Raw genomic sequence first — 16,577 nt, forward strand, 5'->3', positions numbered from 1 at the left:
GTAATAAATTGAATTAATTGAAGTGGAAATTGAGAATTATTAACTACAGCCCGAATATTCTAGTGATTGGTACACGTAAACCATAATGTTCATCTTTCGGCTAAGAACGCGTTAAAAGAGATCAAGCGAAAACTTTGGAAGTAGATTTAAATAGGATAGAAAACAATTTTAAGATCATATCAGCCTCGAGAACAATAACAATAAGCATGAATATTTACATTAGCAATTAAGTTTTTGTAACTGCCAATACTGTTGGGTTATTTGGGCAACAATAATGTTTGTTTGACTTTCGATTACAGCGAAGATGAAATTATGTTTAGACAAAAGCCAAATTATTTTACCATTGAAGCATACATGTCAGACAGTTTTCACTGATATAAAATTACAAGTTTATCTTTCTTACCTGTAAAAATCAGCTGGATTCGTTCCAGCGATGTTAAGTGTTAGTGGTAGAGAAGATGGCGGCGGTGGCGGTCTTCTTCCTTGAGAATACTTTGAGGTCTACCGTCCCCATTCCAAATCGTAATACCTACTGACATCATGTTCTTACAGGCATTGATGTCCCGGTTCCATAGTATGCCACAGCTTTTACAGGCTAGTATAATATGGCCGGGAACATGACCAAAACCATGCAATTCCTCGCTGTGGCAGCGGCAGCAAATCTTCGACGTCTTGAATTCGTCATTCGTCAGCACTAACAGATCGCCGGCTGCTTCTCTTCTTTTCAGCGCACAGAACAAGACACCAACAACGCCACAACGGACCTTTTAACTTCACGTTACCTTTGCCAAACATGCCATCTCCAAAGACAACTAGAGGAACTTTTTTCCTGTCGCCTACTTCGAAGGGTTTCTGCTTCCACTTGTCTCTAGACGGATTGTAAGTGGAACTTTAGTCTTGTTTTGACCTCTAATATGACGGTCATTCACATTTAATTGACTTACCCCTTTCCCATGCCTTTGATCTTTTTGTTTGGTTCTTTCTGTCCTTCAACTTCATCAGTCTCTGCAATTTTTCTTACGTTCTTCTCCATTTTCGAGTAGTCGTTTCCTTTTTCTTTTTCTTCTTGCGACTGCCCCTCTTCCTCGCTCGCAGATCCTCATTGTAATTGCTTGTTCCGTCAAGAAGCATGTCGACCATGTTATCGGCTGCACGCTGCCGACCTTGACAGAGACGGAACCTATCTTCAGCAGCACCAGCACCGTAGAAAGAAAAGAGAGGCTCAATATGCTGCAATATGTATCTTATATGGTTATCATATTGCTGAGGATAACCTGTCTTGGCGGTTGGGATCTCAGTTTCATCTGCTTGATGGAGTCGGCTATTCTTTTTTCCAAGCGTGCTGAAAATCTGGTGCTTCCAGTCATATGGTAGTACTCTTTGTTGGAGCATTTGCAAACCTGGTGCTCTTCAATATCTAACCCACATGCAGCAGGAAAACGTCTCTTCGTCCTGGATCGATGAAGTACGGTCTGTACGTTGTTTCGACCTCTTCTTAGGTGAAATCTTCGAGTTTTAATTCATGACCATCTATGACTACGTTGTTTTTTCTCTTCCTACTGAAAATAAAATCAACAGTGAAGCCATTCGACCGAACCAGATTCTTAAAGAGTATCTCTTGGCTGGTCTTGAGGTCATTTAAACTAGGCAAAAAGAAATGAGGTAAAAGAATTAAAAATTTTGTATTGTTAGAAACTGGAGACGCTGTACTTACCTTTCAAAGCCCAGCTTTATAAAACTGAAGACACGATAAAACTGCTTTAATTGATTCAAGTAACCAGTTTGTACTGTACCCGGCAGCACGAAAGGATTCAAGACGTTTATACTTATGGTTATAAATTGCCATCTGGTTGAAGGAGTTGGGAAAGGGAAGAAGCGTCGAGGTAAAGGAAGCCTACGAACATCATACGGTGCATGTTCGGCATGTTCCTGCTCATAAACAGATAGCATATACCATAAGGGCCTGGCGAAATTCGCAGGATTTGCTGCTAGTGACAGAAGTGTAACTTTCTCCTTCACAAGCTTTTCAAAGCAGTTGCAGAGCGTCTCGATCTTGCTTTTGTCCAGGCTGCTTAATTCGATTTTTTCAGGCCACTCGGGCTCGCCTTTGCAAATTTTTTGATAACAGTATGATTCTGCTACCTCCTCAGCATCAGCTTTCTTCATATTCTAACAGGCGATAAAGTACAAAAATGCCAGCAAGAGCAGATAGTGTCAACGATAATGATGAAAGTTGGCCTTACAACGAACACATTTTGAATCTTGTAGGGTCTAGTATTTTAGCATCCGTTGCTCAAAAAGTTCAACAATAGAATTAGTGTATGCAACACTTGTCCCCTTCGTAGCTTCTGTAAGATACTGACTATAGCCTTTGGTGAAATTTTTACTGGTTACTATTGCCGGATGTTCTTCCTTGAAATCTTCAAAAAAAAAAGTCTTGATACTGTCGTTTACTGCTGTCTTATGAGTGACCTTTTTGCCTGTAACCAGTTGTCCAATCGAATACCAGAATTGCTGTGTAAAGACTCTTGAAGAAAGCCATTCTTCTTATTATGGACGAGATAAGCATCGACAAATAGCTGACAACGGAACATTATAGCCCTAATGCCATTGCAGCACGAAATGACTTTTTTCCATAAACTTCTCACGATACTCAGGTAATACGGCACGGCTAACAGGAAGTTTCCTAGTAAACGTGGTAGAGTCACTGCCTAGGACAGACGAGATGAATTCCTGCTTCGATTGAGTGTGATTGGGACAATCTGGCGAACGGGAGCTGGTATGACCTTCTTCTTTACAGCTGATGCACTTTACAGCTTGCGATGCTTCTCTCTTCATTGTAGCAGCTTTTTGTCAGCCTTGACCTTGTCACTCTGTTTTCTCTGCTTGCCAGAGCTACCAACTATGTGTAAGAATGAGCTGTTAGTGTACTGGCTTGTGTGTGTGAATAGAAAATTTCAGGTTACCATCATCAGCGGTTACGGCTTTATAAAACTTGCATTTGTAGTAGTCCTTATTATAATGTTCGGAAGCATTACAGTCTTTGCACTTGGCATGTTCTGATTGTGTAATGATGTTGCTAGTACAATTGTGCGCCGAAAACACATTCCTCAATACATGCTTACCAAATGGGTTCGGTAGCTTTGGTAGCTTGAGTAGCTTCGGTAGCTTGAGTAGCTTCGGTAGCTTGAGTAGCTTCGGTAGCTTCGATTTTTATCTATGATAATACTCTTGTAAATGCAAGTAAAATAGCAGTGTTTACGAGGTAAAGAAATGAAAGAGAAGAGGAAGAGAGATGTGGAAGGATTCAAACACGAAAATGATCTTCGCTTTTGACAACAAAAAGCTTTCCTTTGACAACACATTATGAAGCATTATCTCATTTACGCGTTCAACATCGCGTGTAAAAGAAGCAGTCAGTCCCTTTATATAAAAACTTAGGTTCGATCTTTACGCTGCCAGCTTGCTGTGTAGAAGCTCATTAGCATACTGCCCTCATCATCCAGCTTTCCATTACACTGCTTAGCACGTATGCCTACTTTGTCCCAGTCTTGGTCGAGGCCCGCTCCGACTCACTACACATCATGGCATAATCCATCGTATGCCATAATCAAACTTTTATGTTATGCTTTCATAGCTACTCGATCTGGCTGCAGTGCGTCAGTAGAGCAGATGTTTGAATAGAGAACTTGTCTGAGCTAGACAGAGCATTATTCCAATTTTGAAAAGAGAACGTCCAATTTTTTTTGTGTATAAGTCTGAAAATCAAAGTATTTTGATTTTTTCTAAGGAAATCAATGCAGTACTTTTTCCCGCTGTGACTCGTTCGTTAAGTACAGGAATACCAGCTTAAGAATATTGTGTAGTCGTTTCATTGTTACTACTTTTGTAAACTAATCAACATGAGTCATGCTACTAGAGGGTCTCGTGTAGTATTTGGTACTTTATAAAATATTGGACTTTGTAAACTACGTTCGATAGACTGATCACAAACTTGTATACTTTTACTAGTCGGCAACATCCCTTTCGAACTTTCAGAGGAACAGTTAATCGATGTATTCAAGGAAGTCGGTCATGTTGCTTCATTTCGGTAAACTACTATCAGTGACCGTTGCTAATTGTGAAGGCGAATTCAGCTGACGTTTTTTTATAGACTTTTATTCGATCGTGAAACAGGTCGACCCAAAGGCTATGGATTTTGTGAATTTTACGGTAAGAAAATTGTTAACCAGTAATGGAAATAACAACCCATGGAGCTCAGAAGATTAATTGGAAACGCAATCATTAAAAAAATAGATGCTGAAACAGCTGCGAGTGCTGTTCGCAATTTGAATGATTATGAGATCGGAGGACGTCAGCTTAGAGTAGATTATGCTGCTATGGATGACAATCAAAATAGAGCTAATAACGCTAATCGGCACCACCAGCACCATCATGGAGGTCCCTCTCACACACAACAACAACAACAGCCTCCTTCTGCACCTTTACCTCATCAGCAGCAGCCACCTATGCACCCTTCACAGCAGGGTATGCCATCAGCACCGCAAAATATGCCTATGCAACAGCATGCTATTCCTATGCAACCAATGCAGCAAGGAATTCCACCCCACTTACAACAGCAGCAGCAGCTACCAGTGCATCAGCCAGTACCGCCTTTGCAGCAGCAACAACCACTACCATCAGTTCAACAACAATCACCCATGGTATCCAACCCTCATTTATCGTCTGTGGATGAAATCTCCAAAGTACTAGCTTCGATGAACGCTCAAGACTTGTTTACATTAATGAGTCAAATGAAGGTTAGTTGATAAAAGAAAGAGTAGAGAATAATTAATGCTTAACAAGAACTATATTCTACAATTTGCAGCAAATGTCTTTTGAAAGACCTGATTTTACAAAGGAGTTTTTGACAACCAATCCTCAAGTTGCATATGCATTATTTCAAGCTATGGTAATGATGAATATTGTAGACCCTAGCATAATTACACGAGTAATGACTACTGCTACAGTACCTCAGCAATCCCCCGCTGTTGCCCCTCAACAACAATTACCACCACAGCAACCTCCTCCAGTACAACAGCAGGCAACACCTATTATACAATCACAGCAACCCCAGCAGCCATTGCTACCACAAGTACCCATGGCAGGCACTCCTACTATGGGTCAATCTCAGCCTATGCAGCCTATGATGGATGATCCTGAACAACAGAAACAATTGTTAATGAAGGTTTTACAATTGACAGATGAACAAATAAACGCACTCCCACCACATACAAGAGATCAAATCAGACAACTGGTAAGATTACAGAGAGGGTTTATGTGTATTTCAAAACAAAGGGATTAACAACTTTTTTCGCATTATGCTCTAGAAATCACAATTAACTATGCAACAATAACGACTGAAGACTGCCTTTACAGTATCAAACATTACTATCTTGTATATTTAACCTGTCCACCACGTTTATTGGCTCTCTTTTCAAGCTTCATTTGACGTTTCGACGTTCCTTCGTTTGATGATGAGTCTTGATTAGTTCCCTGTTTGTTTTTCTGTAAAAAGGACGTGACCATTGGAATAATTTTGTATGCTGCATAAGCAGGAATCTATAATAAAATGAATCGTTTTAGCAAAAATTCAATAATAGATAGATCTCTATCCTCATTGAGAATCTGGCTAGTGAAAACCAAACGACTATTTTTTCTTACCACAAGGTAAACAAACCAAAATTTGCTGGAAATGAAAGCGGTTGTCATATGTACAAACCAAGTAACGTAAATTATGTCAAACATATAACTGTTGCCAAAATAACTTTTCAGTAAGCATGTAAACATGACAGACGACTTAATTTCTTCCCTCGCAAAAACTTACGCAGTGAGTCCCTCCGAATTTAGATCATCGCCACTATTCACCAGATTACCGTCTTTACTATAGGTGGGTGTACCATTGGCTGACAGAATTCGATATAGCATAAACGTAAGACCTGCTGTTGTTCCATAAAGCGTGGCTTGCGTTAAAGTAAACGAACTCCAGTAAAAAATTATACGCCACGCAATATAGAGCGCCTGGTAAACAAACAGCAAATAAGTATTTGAATTAATTTTTCACTTAACATAGTGCGTGCAATATTGAAGATCATCTTACGTTGATAATTAGGAATCCTTTCTGAAGGTTAGCCAGTGTCCGCTTATTGGAAGCTGCAATTTTTTTACTTGAGGCGTTAGCCTTAAAAAACAATGACTCAATAATGAATCGAAAACGTCGGCTATCAACAATAGATCTATGTTTTTACCATTTCAGAAGTTAATGCACGAAAAGAAGCTACAAAGTTTAAGAGATATAGGAAATTCTGTGAGGTTAAAAGCGCTGCTAAAAAAATTGAAAAAAAAAACTGAGTTAGGCAACTCCACAACGAAACAAATTTGCTTAATCTCTTGTTCGCTTTTCATTGTATAATACCCAACCAGTCCTTTATGTCACTATTTGATAAGCTAACAGGCTTAGCTCAAAAGGCAAAAGATAGTGTTGTTTCAAAAACGCTCATTTCCAAAGATAGACGACTAGAACGCTCCCTTTCTGAACGCATAAAAGTCAGCGACATTTATTTTGAAAAGGTACCTCTACGTTAATTTCGAAATCAGTCAAATTGCAAATACGTATTAACGCTTGTTAATTGCTCAGATCTCAACGTACGGTTTACCTTCCAAATTGGATGTCGTTGCTTTCGATTGTATAGCAAGCTTATTGGCAGTTGGTAAAAAGAAAAAATAAAGCGAAATTTTTTTAATTCATTGGTGCCTGAAATATCAGTTATTGATTACTGTTATTATTTTAAAAATAGGTAATTCAAAGCATGGCTATGTTAAAGTGTTTGGTAAAGGAATATCTGCAACAATAAAGCTACCTAAATCTAGTGGTATCAAATATCTTCAATTCAAAAACGGGTATCCTATTTTGGTTGTCATCGATACCAAAAATATTATCATAACCATCGATTTACGCACAAAATCCATTCGGCATACTTTACAAGCACAGCAAATTATTACTTGCCACGAGTATTGCACAGGAACAGATTGGCTATTTATTGGATACGCGAACGGCTATGTGGACGTATTTGATATTATGCAAGGGTGCCTATCGCCATATCAGATACCTAACCTAATAGAAACCTTGAGCGATCAACAAAAGGGTAAACCAGCAGCTAACAATGAGAATTATAACTGTGAGCAACGTAATGTTGTAGTAGATTTACAAATTCATCCAATTGATTTGAACACATTAATGATTGGATACAACTCGGCTTTATTTATTTGGAATATACGTGAAGCGACTATCCGCAAATCCTTTACTCTGCAAAAGCTGAAAATGCCGGTCGATTACAACATCAATGCCGGACTAACATGCTTTGCTTGGAATCCTGACGGAACCCATTTTGTGACTGGAAACGATGATGGCTATGTACACTTATGGGATATTAAAAATGAACATAAACCTGTAGCCTCAAAGAAAGTAGCAGAATACTTCGCAGCTTCAAATAAGAATGTTAGCAATGACGACAAACACAGTTTCGTGGGGCCTATTTATCAAATTGCTTGGTATACAAATGACAAACTGCAAAAATCATACATGCTCATTGCTGCAGATTTAGAAGCCCAACAAATTCATGGCCTGACCATCTTGGAATATGATCTTCTTGAAAACAGCGACAATAACAATTATAAAGAAGTGAAGAAGCAGACTCTATTGCCTCTATCGAGAGATTTATCCCATTTTTTAATTCTCGGCAACGATCCCTACTATTTAGGCTTACGAAATCCTTTGGCGGTTGCTGTGATAGATATTGATCATAGTCTGCAAATTTATAGCCTAGAACATGGATACCCTAGATTGAAGCTTCCGCCTGCTCTTGAATTCATTAACCCCAATGTGCTGAATGCTTGTTATATACCCAATATTTCTGATTCTGTGTTCAAACAAGTCACAGCTTATACCATGTCTGACCAAAAGACACGCTATTTACCCATCACAGGTGGTAGTGTAGGCCCCGATCACGTATATCATGTAACCTCTAATGATTTGCTGCTCACCATTCATCAAGGAGAAATTATCAAGTTTTGGGATGCATCGTATACCGGTCTACGGCCACTCAGCCATTTAACTATTTATAGTCGCGATGAATTAACTTCTGAGGACGCCTTTATATGCTGCGTTGACTTTAATAAAATGACAGGCACGGTTTCCATTGGTATGAGTGACGGTTTCGTTCTAATTTATCAATATCACCCAGACCCTGAACCGCCGACCAATATTAATCCTAAATTTCTGAACAGAAGAAATGAAGAGTTTATCAACAGCTGTGATGATACACTCGAAGAGATTTCAGCATTACTCAATGAAATGCAAAAAGATAGTTCTGATGTTATCGAAAGGTCTATGAATAATAATGAGGAACAGAATCCTAGCGACAGTACGAATCCCTTCTTAAAAACAGAACTCCAAGGAGCCGAACAAAAGGATGAATTAGACATGAAGACTCCCGAAACTACGGCTAGCTATAGTTCAGCCACGAGAACATCGGAAGAATCTACAACTAGTTCAGTATCATTCAATCGAATCTACTCCAATCCTATCTCGAGCGGTTATTACCCTTGTCTAACTATAAAATTAGGCTCTCCGGTACGAGGTATACTTAGCATCGATAACTCAATGTAAGGTTAATGAATTTGCAATGCATAATGGTTACCTAAAAACTCACGATCAGATAGTATCACTGTAACGCTCGACAATGGGCAATTATATCTCATAGATATCATGAATCTATACTCGTATGAGATCACTCGTAAGTACATGAATAATCTCTGAGATACCACTACGTGCCTTAAGCTCAAACCAACCATTGATTAGGCGACATCGCCGAACGAGAGACAGTTTCGTGCCAGAGAAATGTTGAGACATCCCATAATGTTGATAATAATTCTGCGCAGGACATATCACCTGAAACTATGCCATGTATCGTATCTATGAAACTTTTCAACACCTACTCACCATCAAAAGGTATTAGTAACTTTGTATGAAGCAGTTTTTTTTTCTAAGAGTAGTATAGCTAATTTCAATCTCTTAACAAAGTCATGACAGTCTCTCCTCAGCTCTTTGTTGGTATGAACAACGGAAATGTCCACCAGATTGATCTCAGCGAAATAGAAAATATAAGAACAGCTAATTTTGAAGAACACCCGATTGTCCATGCAACAGAAGGATCTTCATTGATTAATCTACATGTGATCGATTTGCTGGAAGGCAAGCTCCAGACGATTACAGACCGAAAATATTCGAATACAAATGCCAGGGACTCGCCATTAACAGTAGCAAAAATCAGTACGGCTGGTTCTTCTGAAAATTCTAATGAACATTCACTGATTACCGATAATGGAAACAAAAGCTCCTCTACATCGGAAAATACAGTAATATCCTCTTCAAACTGTGTTCATCAACAAAGTCGTGACGGTAACAGTTTGCATCATGGTACTTCATCTTCTGTTTCGTCTTCTTCTACAGTAATATCCAAGCGTATGATAGCCATCGGTAAAGGAGAATACCAACGACAACAAAATCCTCACCTGTTAATTTGTACCTCTACAAGGAGTATATCTGTATTTATGACGGGTTACAACATAAAACTAGTCAGCAAAGAGCTTAATGAAACCAGCATTGTTCATAGCGAGGTGATAATCACACAACATGGCAGTTGTCTTTGCGTATTACTTGATAATGGAAGACTAGCATTCTTGTCTTTACCACATCTGGAACCTATGCTTGAGAGAAGTCTACCAAATTCTTGCTTACTCGACAGATTAAATGAAGCTTTCTTAACCCAAGATGGTCGGATTGTTTTCTGGACCGGTGATTACGAGCTTGAACAGTACTCAGTGATACAGAAAGCCAATTTGTAAGCTTTCCAAAAAAAAAAACCTATTGATACAAGTTCTTACTGACATTTTTCTTTTGTGTTTCAGCCCTATCGGAGAGTCTGTCATTCTATTTAATGCACAGAAATCAATACCTCCCCAGAGTTGTACCTCACGCATGCAACAAAAACCAAAAAAGTCATGGATAGATGCAGTAGCAGGAGCATTCCAGAAGGAGCCTTTAACGGTAGAGGAATTTGATTTGCTAAGTAAAGTATCTTGCAAAAAACATACGACGTAGTCTTAAAAATATGAAGTTATATATTGATATGAACTTACTTTTTATACCTTTCGTTCTTAAAATTTGAAGTGGGACGTATGCCTGTAGAAGATCCTAACGAAATCAGAAAACAGAAAGTTGAAGCGTACAAGGCGAAAATGAAGCAACAAGAAACGGCAGGAGATACCGGAAACAACAGTTCTAATGTGTTTGCGCAATTAGGGCAAAAGATGAATGAACGTGGAGAAAAGTTGAATGAGCTGGATAAGAAATTTCAGGATATGAATGCTGCATCTGGGGATTTTTTGAAAGCTATTCGCGATTACAATGAACGGCAGGCACGTAAGAAATGGTGGGAGTTCTAATTTGTACAATCGGAAAGTTCGATAAATCGTCCATATATGGAGCTTTTTGTGATCCTCAAAAAGTTACATCGTTATGCTGGAATCTATATTGAATAAATCTGTAACATTTATTGAACGTTGTTGCACTGCTATCAATTTAAGTGTGTGTATGTGTGTATACATAAATCAAACAAGCTTTTGAGGGATCAAACGATTTTTTCGCAATGAAACTTATTTCAATGAAGATAATTAAATCTTTGTGTAGTGACCGAATATAAAATCATATCCTTCAAAATCATAAAGAATCTTATCGTTGCGTTTGTATCCACCGTATTTATCAACGATATGCACCAGTTTGTTCATGTTGGTACGTTGCTGTTCCTCGTCTATGTGAGATGTGAAGTACGTGATAGTGAATGATCCCGGCTGAAAAATGTCAAGGACTTGACGCACTAATTTAAGAATGGCATCCTCTCGTTCCTGGCTATTGTTCTCAGGCGTATCCATAGGTTTAACCGGGATGGTAGTTTCAAAGGAAGCATAAGAACATTGTGGTTCAGGAGTTACATGTATGGTGTAGTAGCCATCTTCAACCAAGCCATTACATGAATAGCCACAAGGTTCAAACAGGTAGGAGTCGATATCCGCTTGGGGATAAAGCTGATCAAGACCAGTTTCAAAATCAACACGCTTCCCACCTTCTAACCCGGCTGGCTCGTTGGAACGGTGGTAAAATGGGCGCATGGCCTCCGGGTTGAGATTAGGCATGAGTATTTCAATAGTCTCATCGTATGTTCGATAACCATGAATAGTAGTCATTTTCTCCTTTGGAGCATAGGCGTTATAAAACGACTTGTTACTGTTGAGAAGTTTTTTGTTTGAAGGGTTAAATTTGCTCCAAGAGTTGGCAGCATAACCATCATTACTCAGCCAAGACAGTCCTTCTGTCTCTTTTACCAATCTCTTAGCATCATCGACAGCCATAATTTCGTAACGTGTTTGACCAGGGGAAGTAAGATAGAGGTACCATTCTTCAGCACGAGTATTTCCTATAACATAGGAAGCACCATTACCTATGGTCAGAGCAACGGAAACGTGTTTGCTTAAAATCCAATATTGGGCTTATACATAGGATAAAGCGCTACTATGCTAGAGGTTTATGCTTACTGAAGTAACCATCCAGGTAATTGACTTCTTCTTCCCAGCTCCGATGAGGATCAGGTTGCTTGTCAGGAAACATGAAGGATTTCCTCGAATAGAATAAGCGATAGATACTTTTATACCCACAATGGTTCCAAGCAATATCCAAAATTAAAGGTATTGCTTTGAGCAAAGTTGTCGTACCACATGTCTTTAAGATAATCTTATGTGGAAAAACAAACATGGAAGACTCGCTGTATGTTAATTTGCCAGGATGTAGTACACATAGAAAAGGGATTGTTAGTCAAAAGAAAACCACCGACAAACCCATGTAATGAAGTAGACTTTTCATGCAGCAAAAATTTACCTTAGCAAATATGCGTGTACATGTTGATTCTTAACAATATTAAGGATCGTACACTTTACTGTAGCAAGCATCGAATCCCAAATTGGCTTTTCCACAGTACGAAGATCATTGGAGAATCCAAGAGATAAATTTATCATGGAATCATTTGGCGTAACCGGGTTGGACTCATCTGAAAATTCGGAATCGGAATTCGAAGTACAACGAGCAGTAGTAGCTTGGGCATGAGAAGAGACAGGGCGTGCAAAAGGAGCTGGGGAAAACCAAATCTCAAGGAGTTTTTCTGGGCCCTCAAAACAACCATGTTCTGCTGAATAGTTTGCTCCAGAGGGAGGTGGAGCTGAAGGATGAGGAATGTTGATTTGTGTCATAATGTTGAGTGCGTTACTGTTAGTTTTTTTGCTTTAAATTATTTTTCTTTTTTTTTTTTTTGCTTGAATTGAAGTTGAATTAAATAAGTGCTTATATGAATGTGTTAATGATGCAATTGATGAAGTTACTAGCCGAATTTCTGAGAGAGAGGCTCGCGTTTAAATAGTCTGATTTCTGCCTTGGGTTATGTCAGGACCAAAAATTGGAAAAGTGAAGCCGGAAAGGTAAGCTAATCAAATATCGTACTAAATTTTCTGTATAATAAAGGATTTCTATAGAGCGCATATAAAGGTGAAAGTGAAGATTTGCTTTCAAGTGCTAATAGTATTCACTGTTTTTAACAATTAGAATTGGTATAGAAAATATTGTTCATTCCTATACTTTAGAAGAAAAAGGAAGAAAGTGAAAGTGTAAGGAAAAGCAGACTAAAAGGCTGTTCACACAGAGAAAAGTCCATTTAAATATTTCTGGTTCAGCAACTTCGTTTCCCGTTTCAGCAAACTTAATTGTGTGTTACAAGATTAGATCAAAAAAGAAAAATCCTTAAATTAACAGGCTCCTGCTTGCTTCTCATATATGGACATATTATGATGACAATTATTTGCCCCCATAATTCTAAATGGAATGCTTTTATTCATATTGCACAGTTCGTTCACTGTCATCTATCTTAGTTGAAAGATTAGTAGGGTGAATAGCGGAAGTAGTTTCTATAGGAATTCCTTGAGGATATACTGAAACAGTATCTTCATGGATTATAGAGGAGACAGAAGGCCGTCTTAAAATATCCATGTCGTCAGCTGGAATCATGTTGACAATGGGGATAGAGTCTCGTCTAAGAATTAGAGGAATGGAGACTCTACCAATATTCGCAGCAACACTTGCTCTTCGGCTACCTGGTTTAGAACTGCCACGGCTGCCACTACCCGAGGTCGGTGTATGAAAGCCAGATTGAAGTCTGCTAGTGGGCTTGAACGTTATGGGTATCATATTTCGTGTACTAATATCGTCGTCGTCGTCATCATCATCTGCTATCAGTGATGCAGCAAGCTTGTCCAATTTATGCTGTGCTTTAGAGGACATTATTAAAGTATCTAATGCAAATAGATCAGACTGATCACCATTGGCCTGAGGGGTCATGGGTGATGAAAGATCACTAAGAAGTACGCATAATTCAAATGAATGATTAATAGTGTCGTTTGTGAATTGTTAAAAAAAATCATACTCTACTCAGTTTCATTATTGTCAGTGGTAGTCTTTGGTTTGGTTTCGAGGGATGATTCAGAGTTGTCTTCTGTTTTATCATTGGTCTCAAGTACTTCAAAAGAATGTGCATCCAATTCTCTATAGCGAAGTTCCTCGGCAGGAGAGTTATTAGAGGTATCGTCGTCACCCAGAAATCCAGGCATTGCCATATTGGAAGCATGTTCTGTAATCTGTGCATGCTTCTGCTCGATTGCTTCTTGATCAACTAAAAAGGACGTTCCTTCGTCAAGTCTCTGGTAAAGATCAGATGAATCAGCTTGAAGAGCATTGTTTTCTCCCTGCTTTTCACTAGTACGACGGCTTATTAAATTGTGATAGTTATATGTATAGCAACGCTGTATTTTCGATTCATAACTACTTCGTTCGTTCAGAGGTAGTTCATCGAGCCATATACGGGATGGAGGGGGGAAGTGATCAGCTTCCGTTTCCCATGGAAAGGCTGGAGGATAGTGAATGTCTTCTGATAATGATAGTTGGTCTTGTATCTCTTCCCCCTGCTGCTCTTCAGCCTTTTCTTCAGTACTTTCAGGGTATGCCATATCCGGCATCTTTTCCTCCATTTCCTCTTCTGCTTCCATTGCCTGTGCCGGTTGGGCTGAGAAAGATAGTGAAGTTGGTTCAGGAACGGGTGTTTGATATGCATCTCCTTTGTAGTCTTCAAGGCTATACTCGGCGTACTCAGGTCTGCTTGCAAGGACTCTGGCATCAGGCTGTAGAACAGAAGTCTCCCACTTGGATTCCTCTTGTTTCAATTTAGGTTCATCCCAGGCGTTTTTAAACGATGTAAGGTCAGGAATATTAGCTGTGACAGCTCCCGATGTTGGTGGTGCTTCACGAGCAGGGTCCCATTCAATCATAGAATATACTTTGGGCTCTTCGATAGGCTGACACGTATCCTGTGAGTGATTCTGCTCATTTTCAACGGTTTCCTCCTCTTTGACGCAACACTCGTGTTGTATATGCTCTTCGTTGGGTATTCCTGCATCTTCTATTTGATGGTCATAGTTAATCGGTTGCTGTACATCGGCAGAATAATTAAGCCTTGTATTATCCTCATCAATGACAAACTGTCGGCTTTGTTGCTCTTGTTCAGCTTTATGCTATAAAGATGGGGAAAATAATTAGAAAAGAGCCTCGTACTATGTGAGATTAACATTACCTCTTCCTTAAAATGATTCTGTGATTCCTCTTTAGAGAAATCATTTTCTTTGCGTTTTTCCTAATTGTTTAAACGTATTATTTGAATATGTCTTTCTTCTATTTACATTTTCATTAGTAGACGCACATAAAAACATACCTCCTGCTCTTCCATGTTAAGCTGACGCTCCTCTTGTTCCTTTCTATTCTGGAACTCCTCTTGTTCCAATCTTCTTTGACGCTCTTCTTCTTTCAATCTATTCTGGTGCTCCTCTTCTTTTATTCTCTGCTGACGCTCCACTTCTTTTAATCTATTCTGGTGCTCCTCTTCTTTCAATTTATGCTGACGCTCCTCTTCTCGTAATCTAATCTGGTGCTCCTCTTCTTGGCGTCTTCTCTATATATTAATGACAATTTAACAAGGTAATCTCGTTTACATATCGTTCAGCTTTACTAGTACCTTCTCTTCCTCTGCTTGTTGTTGTTGTTGCTGGCGTCGTATCTCTTCTATATACCACTCAGGCTCGGAGGTAGTAATTGCCGGTACAGGCGGCATGGGCTCTACATACTTATGCTGATCATCCAAATGGAAGTCTTCAGCATCCCAGGCATTCTCGATTGGTTTGCTAAAAGGATCAATAGGGCGTGTTTGAAACCCAGTATCAAAAGATACATGATCTACTGAAAAAGTATCGACTGATGAAAGTAATTGATGGGGTGATGTCTAAAGATGTAGTGTAAAGCGGAGAAACGGTAGGCATTTTAATATGATTTCCTACACACTATTTGTAATCAGTTATAGTTATAGCCAAGTTGATAATACTCACGTTCCCGAATTGCTCGCCCCAAGTGGACCACCAAGCTTCTATCGTCTCTTTCACACCATTCCAAGCGCCTCCTAGAGGAAGGATATGCCCATCTTCAAATCTTTGATATACCCAAGGCTTCTTATCGCCGATGAAATGGAGAATGGAAACGTCATGACCATAGTTCTGATATGCGGGAAGATAACTAACCACCAGGAAGAGAAAGCATGTGTAAGTGTCATACGTTGAAAAGCTTTCTAGTCGGCAATTTCTAACATTTACCCGTATTGAGTGGTAGGTGTTGTATTGTAAGTGAAGGGTAATCTCTGAGCTGGAGATGTTGACCACGAGTCAAAATAGGTATTTAGAAGTCCCTGATCTCCGCCTAAACAAAATTGTTGAAAAAGGCAAAGTTTTAGTTTTCTTTTTGCGGAAATCAACTCTGGGAAAGCTTGTTCCCTGAAAAATGATTGCTTACCATCAAAGGAGCCTTTTTCAGAGGCAGCAAGAGATAACAGTTCACTATAAGTTGTTTTTGAAGGCGTCGCTACGAAAACTCCAGAATTGAAGCAATCTGGCCAACCTGCATCCGGAGCAGCAGCAAAAGTGGCCTCGACGTTGAATAACTCATCAATCCTCTTCAAAGGGTAAGTATCAGCATCTAAGAAAACTACTTTCGAATATTGTGTCAAGTTCCAAAGATGAATCTTTGTGAATGTTATGTCCAGGTCGGGACGGCCTAATAGCTTCAGATTGTCGTAATTGCTCGACCGAAGTGTATCTACTTTTATGATAGTGATCTGCTGTTTTGACAGCAAATCAAGGACATGATCTGATATATTGGGTGTGACAAGACAAACAAAATCCCTATTATTAACTGAGCCTAATTTTCTTAATTGATGATTCAACACAAGTGCGCCTGCAGCGTAGGGTTCTGTCGCCACCAAGGTAATGAATGCTTCCATGAGTAT

At 39.2% G+C, this 16,577-nt stretch overlaps 7 protein-coding genes across 7 annotated transcripts; 3 read left to right on the forward strand and 4 right to left on the reverse strand.

The window, feature by feature from the left end:
- Nucleotides 1-831: 831 nt before the first annotated feature.
- BDF20DRAFT_986523 (uncharacterized protein) lies at nucleotides 832-1,408 on the reverse strand. The gene is made up of 2 exons (XM_053085222.1): nucleotides 945-1,408; nucleotides 832-868 (listed from the first exon to the last, which is right to left on the reverse strand). The coding sequence occupies exon 1, from the start codon at nucleotides 1,390-1,392 to the stop codon at nucleotides 1,018-1,020; it is 375 nt and encodes a 124-aa protein (XP_052938473.1). The 5' UTR covers nucleotides 1,393-1,408; the 3' UTR covers nucleotides 832-868; nucleotides 945-1,017.
- An 87-nt stretch (nucleotides 1,409-1,495) lies between these two features.
- Nucleotides 1,496-2,838, reverse strand: BDF20DRAFT_911748 (uncharacterized protein; the record flags this gene model as incomplete). Its single annotated transcript, XM_053083869.1, has 5 exons — nucleotides 1,496-1,643; nucleotides 1,715-2,169; nucleotides 2,244-2,271; nucleotides 2,360-2,546; nucleotides 2,649-2,838. The coding sequence occupies 5 exons, from the start codon at nucleotides 2,836-2,838 to the stop codon at nucleotides 1,496-1,498; spliced, it is 1,008 nt and encodes a 335-aa protein (XP_052938474.1).
- Nucleotides 2,839-3,902: 1,064 nt separating this feature from the next.
- On the forward strand, nucleotides 3,903-5,396 carry BDF20DRAFT_911749 (uncharacterized protein; the record flags this gene model as incomplete). Its single annotated transcript, XM_053083870.1, has 6 exons — nucleotides 3,903-3,939; nucleotides 4,012-4,090; nucleotides 4,154-4,212; nucleotides 4,297-4,799; nucleotides 4,868-5,296; nucleotides 5,370-5,396. The coding sequence occupies 6 exons, from the start codon at nucleotides 3,903-3,905 to the stop codon at nucleotides 5,394-5,396; spliced, it is 1,134 nt and encodes a 377-aa protein (XP_052938475.1).
- A 1,072-nt stretch (nucleotides 5,397-6,468) lies between these two features.
- BDF20DRAFT_816885 (WD40-repeat-containing domain protein) lies at nucleotides 6,469-8,857 on the forward strand (the record flags this gene model as incomplete). The annotated part of the gene is made up of 4 exons (XM_053077203.1): nucleotides 6,469-6,609; nucleotides 6,677-6,749; nucleotides 6,876-8,703; nucleotides 8,761-8,857. 4 exons carry the CDS (start codon nucleotides 6,469-6,471, stop codon nucleotides 8,855-8,857), a joined length of 2,139 nt encoding a protein of 712 aa, XP_052938476.1.
- A 296-nt stretch (nucleotides 8,858-9,153) lies between these two features.
- BDF20DRAFT_816536 (uncharacterized protein) lies at nucleotides 9,154-10,545 on the forward strand (the record flags this gene model as incomplete). The annotated part of the gene is made up of 3 exons (XM_053077160.1): nucleotides 9,154-9,941; nucleotides 10,009-10,169; nucleotides 10,271-10,545. 3 exons carry the CDS (start codon nucleotides 9,154-9,156, stop codon nucleotides 10,543-10,545), a joined length of 1,224 nt encoding a protein of 407 aa, XP_052938477.1.
- Nucleotides 10,546-10,773: 228 nt separating this feature from the next.
- Nucleotides 10,774-12,875, reverse strand: BDF20DRAFT_993882 (adenosylmethionine decarboxylase; the record flags this gene model as incomplete). Its single annotated transcript, XM_053085393.1, has 3 exons — nucleotides 12,032-12,875; nucleotides 11,692-11,918; nucleotides 10,774-11,597 (listed from the first exon to the last, which is right to left on the reverse strand). The coding sequence occupies exons 1-3, from the start codon at nucleotides 12,397-12,399 to the stop codon at nucleotides 10,774-10,776; spliced, it is 1,419 nt and encodes a 472-aa protein (XP_052938478.1). The 5' UTR covers nucleotides 12,400-12,875.
- Nucleotides 12,876-15,884: 3,009 nt separating this feature from the next.
- Nucleotides 15,885-16,571, reverse strand: BDF20DRAFT_816798 (nucleotide-diphospho-sugar transferase; the record flags this gene model as incomplete). Its single annotated transcript, XM_053077193.1, has 2 exons — nucleotides 15,885-15,991; nucleotides 16,085-16,571. 2 exons carry the CDS (start codon nucleotides 16,569-16,571, stop codon nucleotides 15,885-15,887), a joined length of 594 nt encoding a protein of 197 aa, XP_052938479.1.
- Nucleotides 16,572-16,577: the final 6 nt, after the last annotated feature.

Source organism: Mycotypha africana (assembly GCF_025528875.1).
Source record: "Mycotypha africana strain NRRL 2978 chromosome Unknown BDF20scaffold_3, whole genome shotgun sequence".
In the NCBI taxonomy this organism is placed as follows: domain Eukaryota; kingdom Fungi; phylum Mucoromycota; class Mucoromycetes; order Mucorales; family Mycotyphaceae; genus Mycotypha; species Mycotypha africana.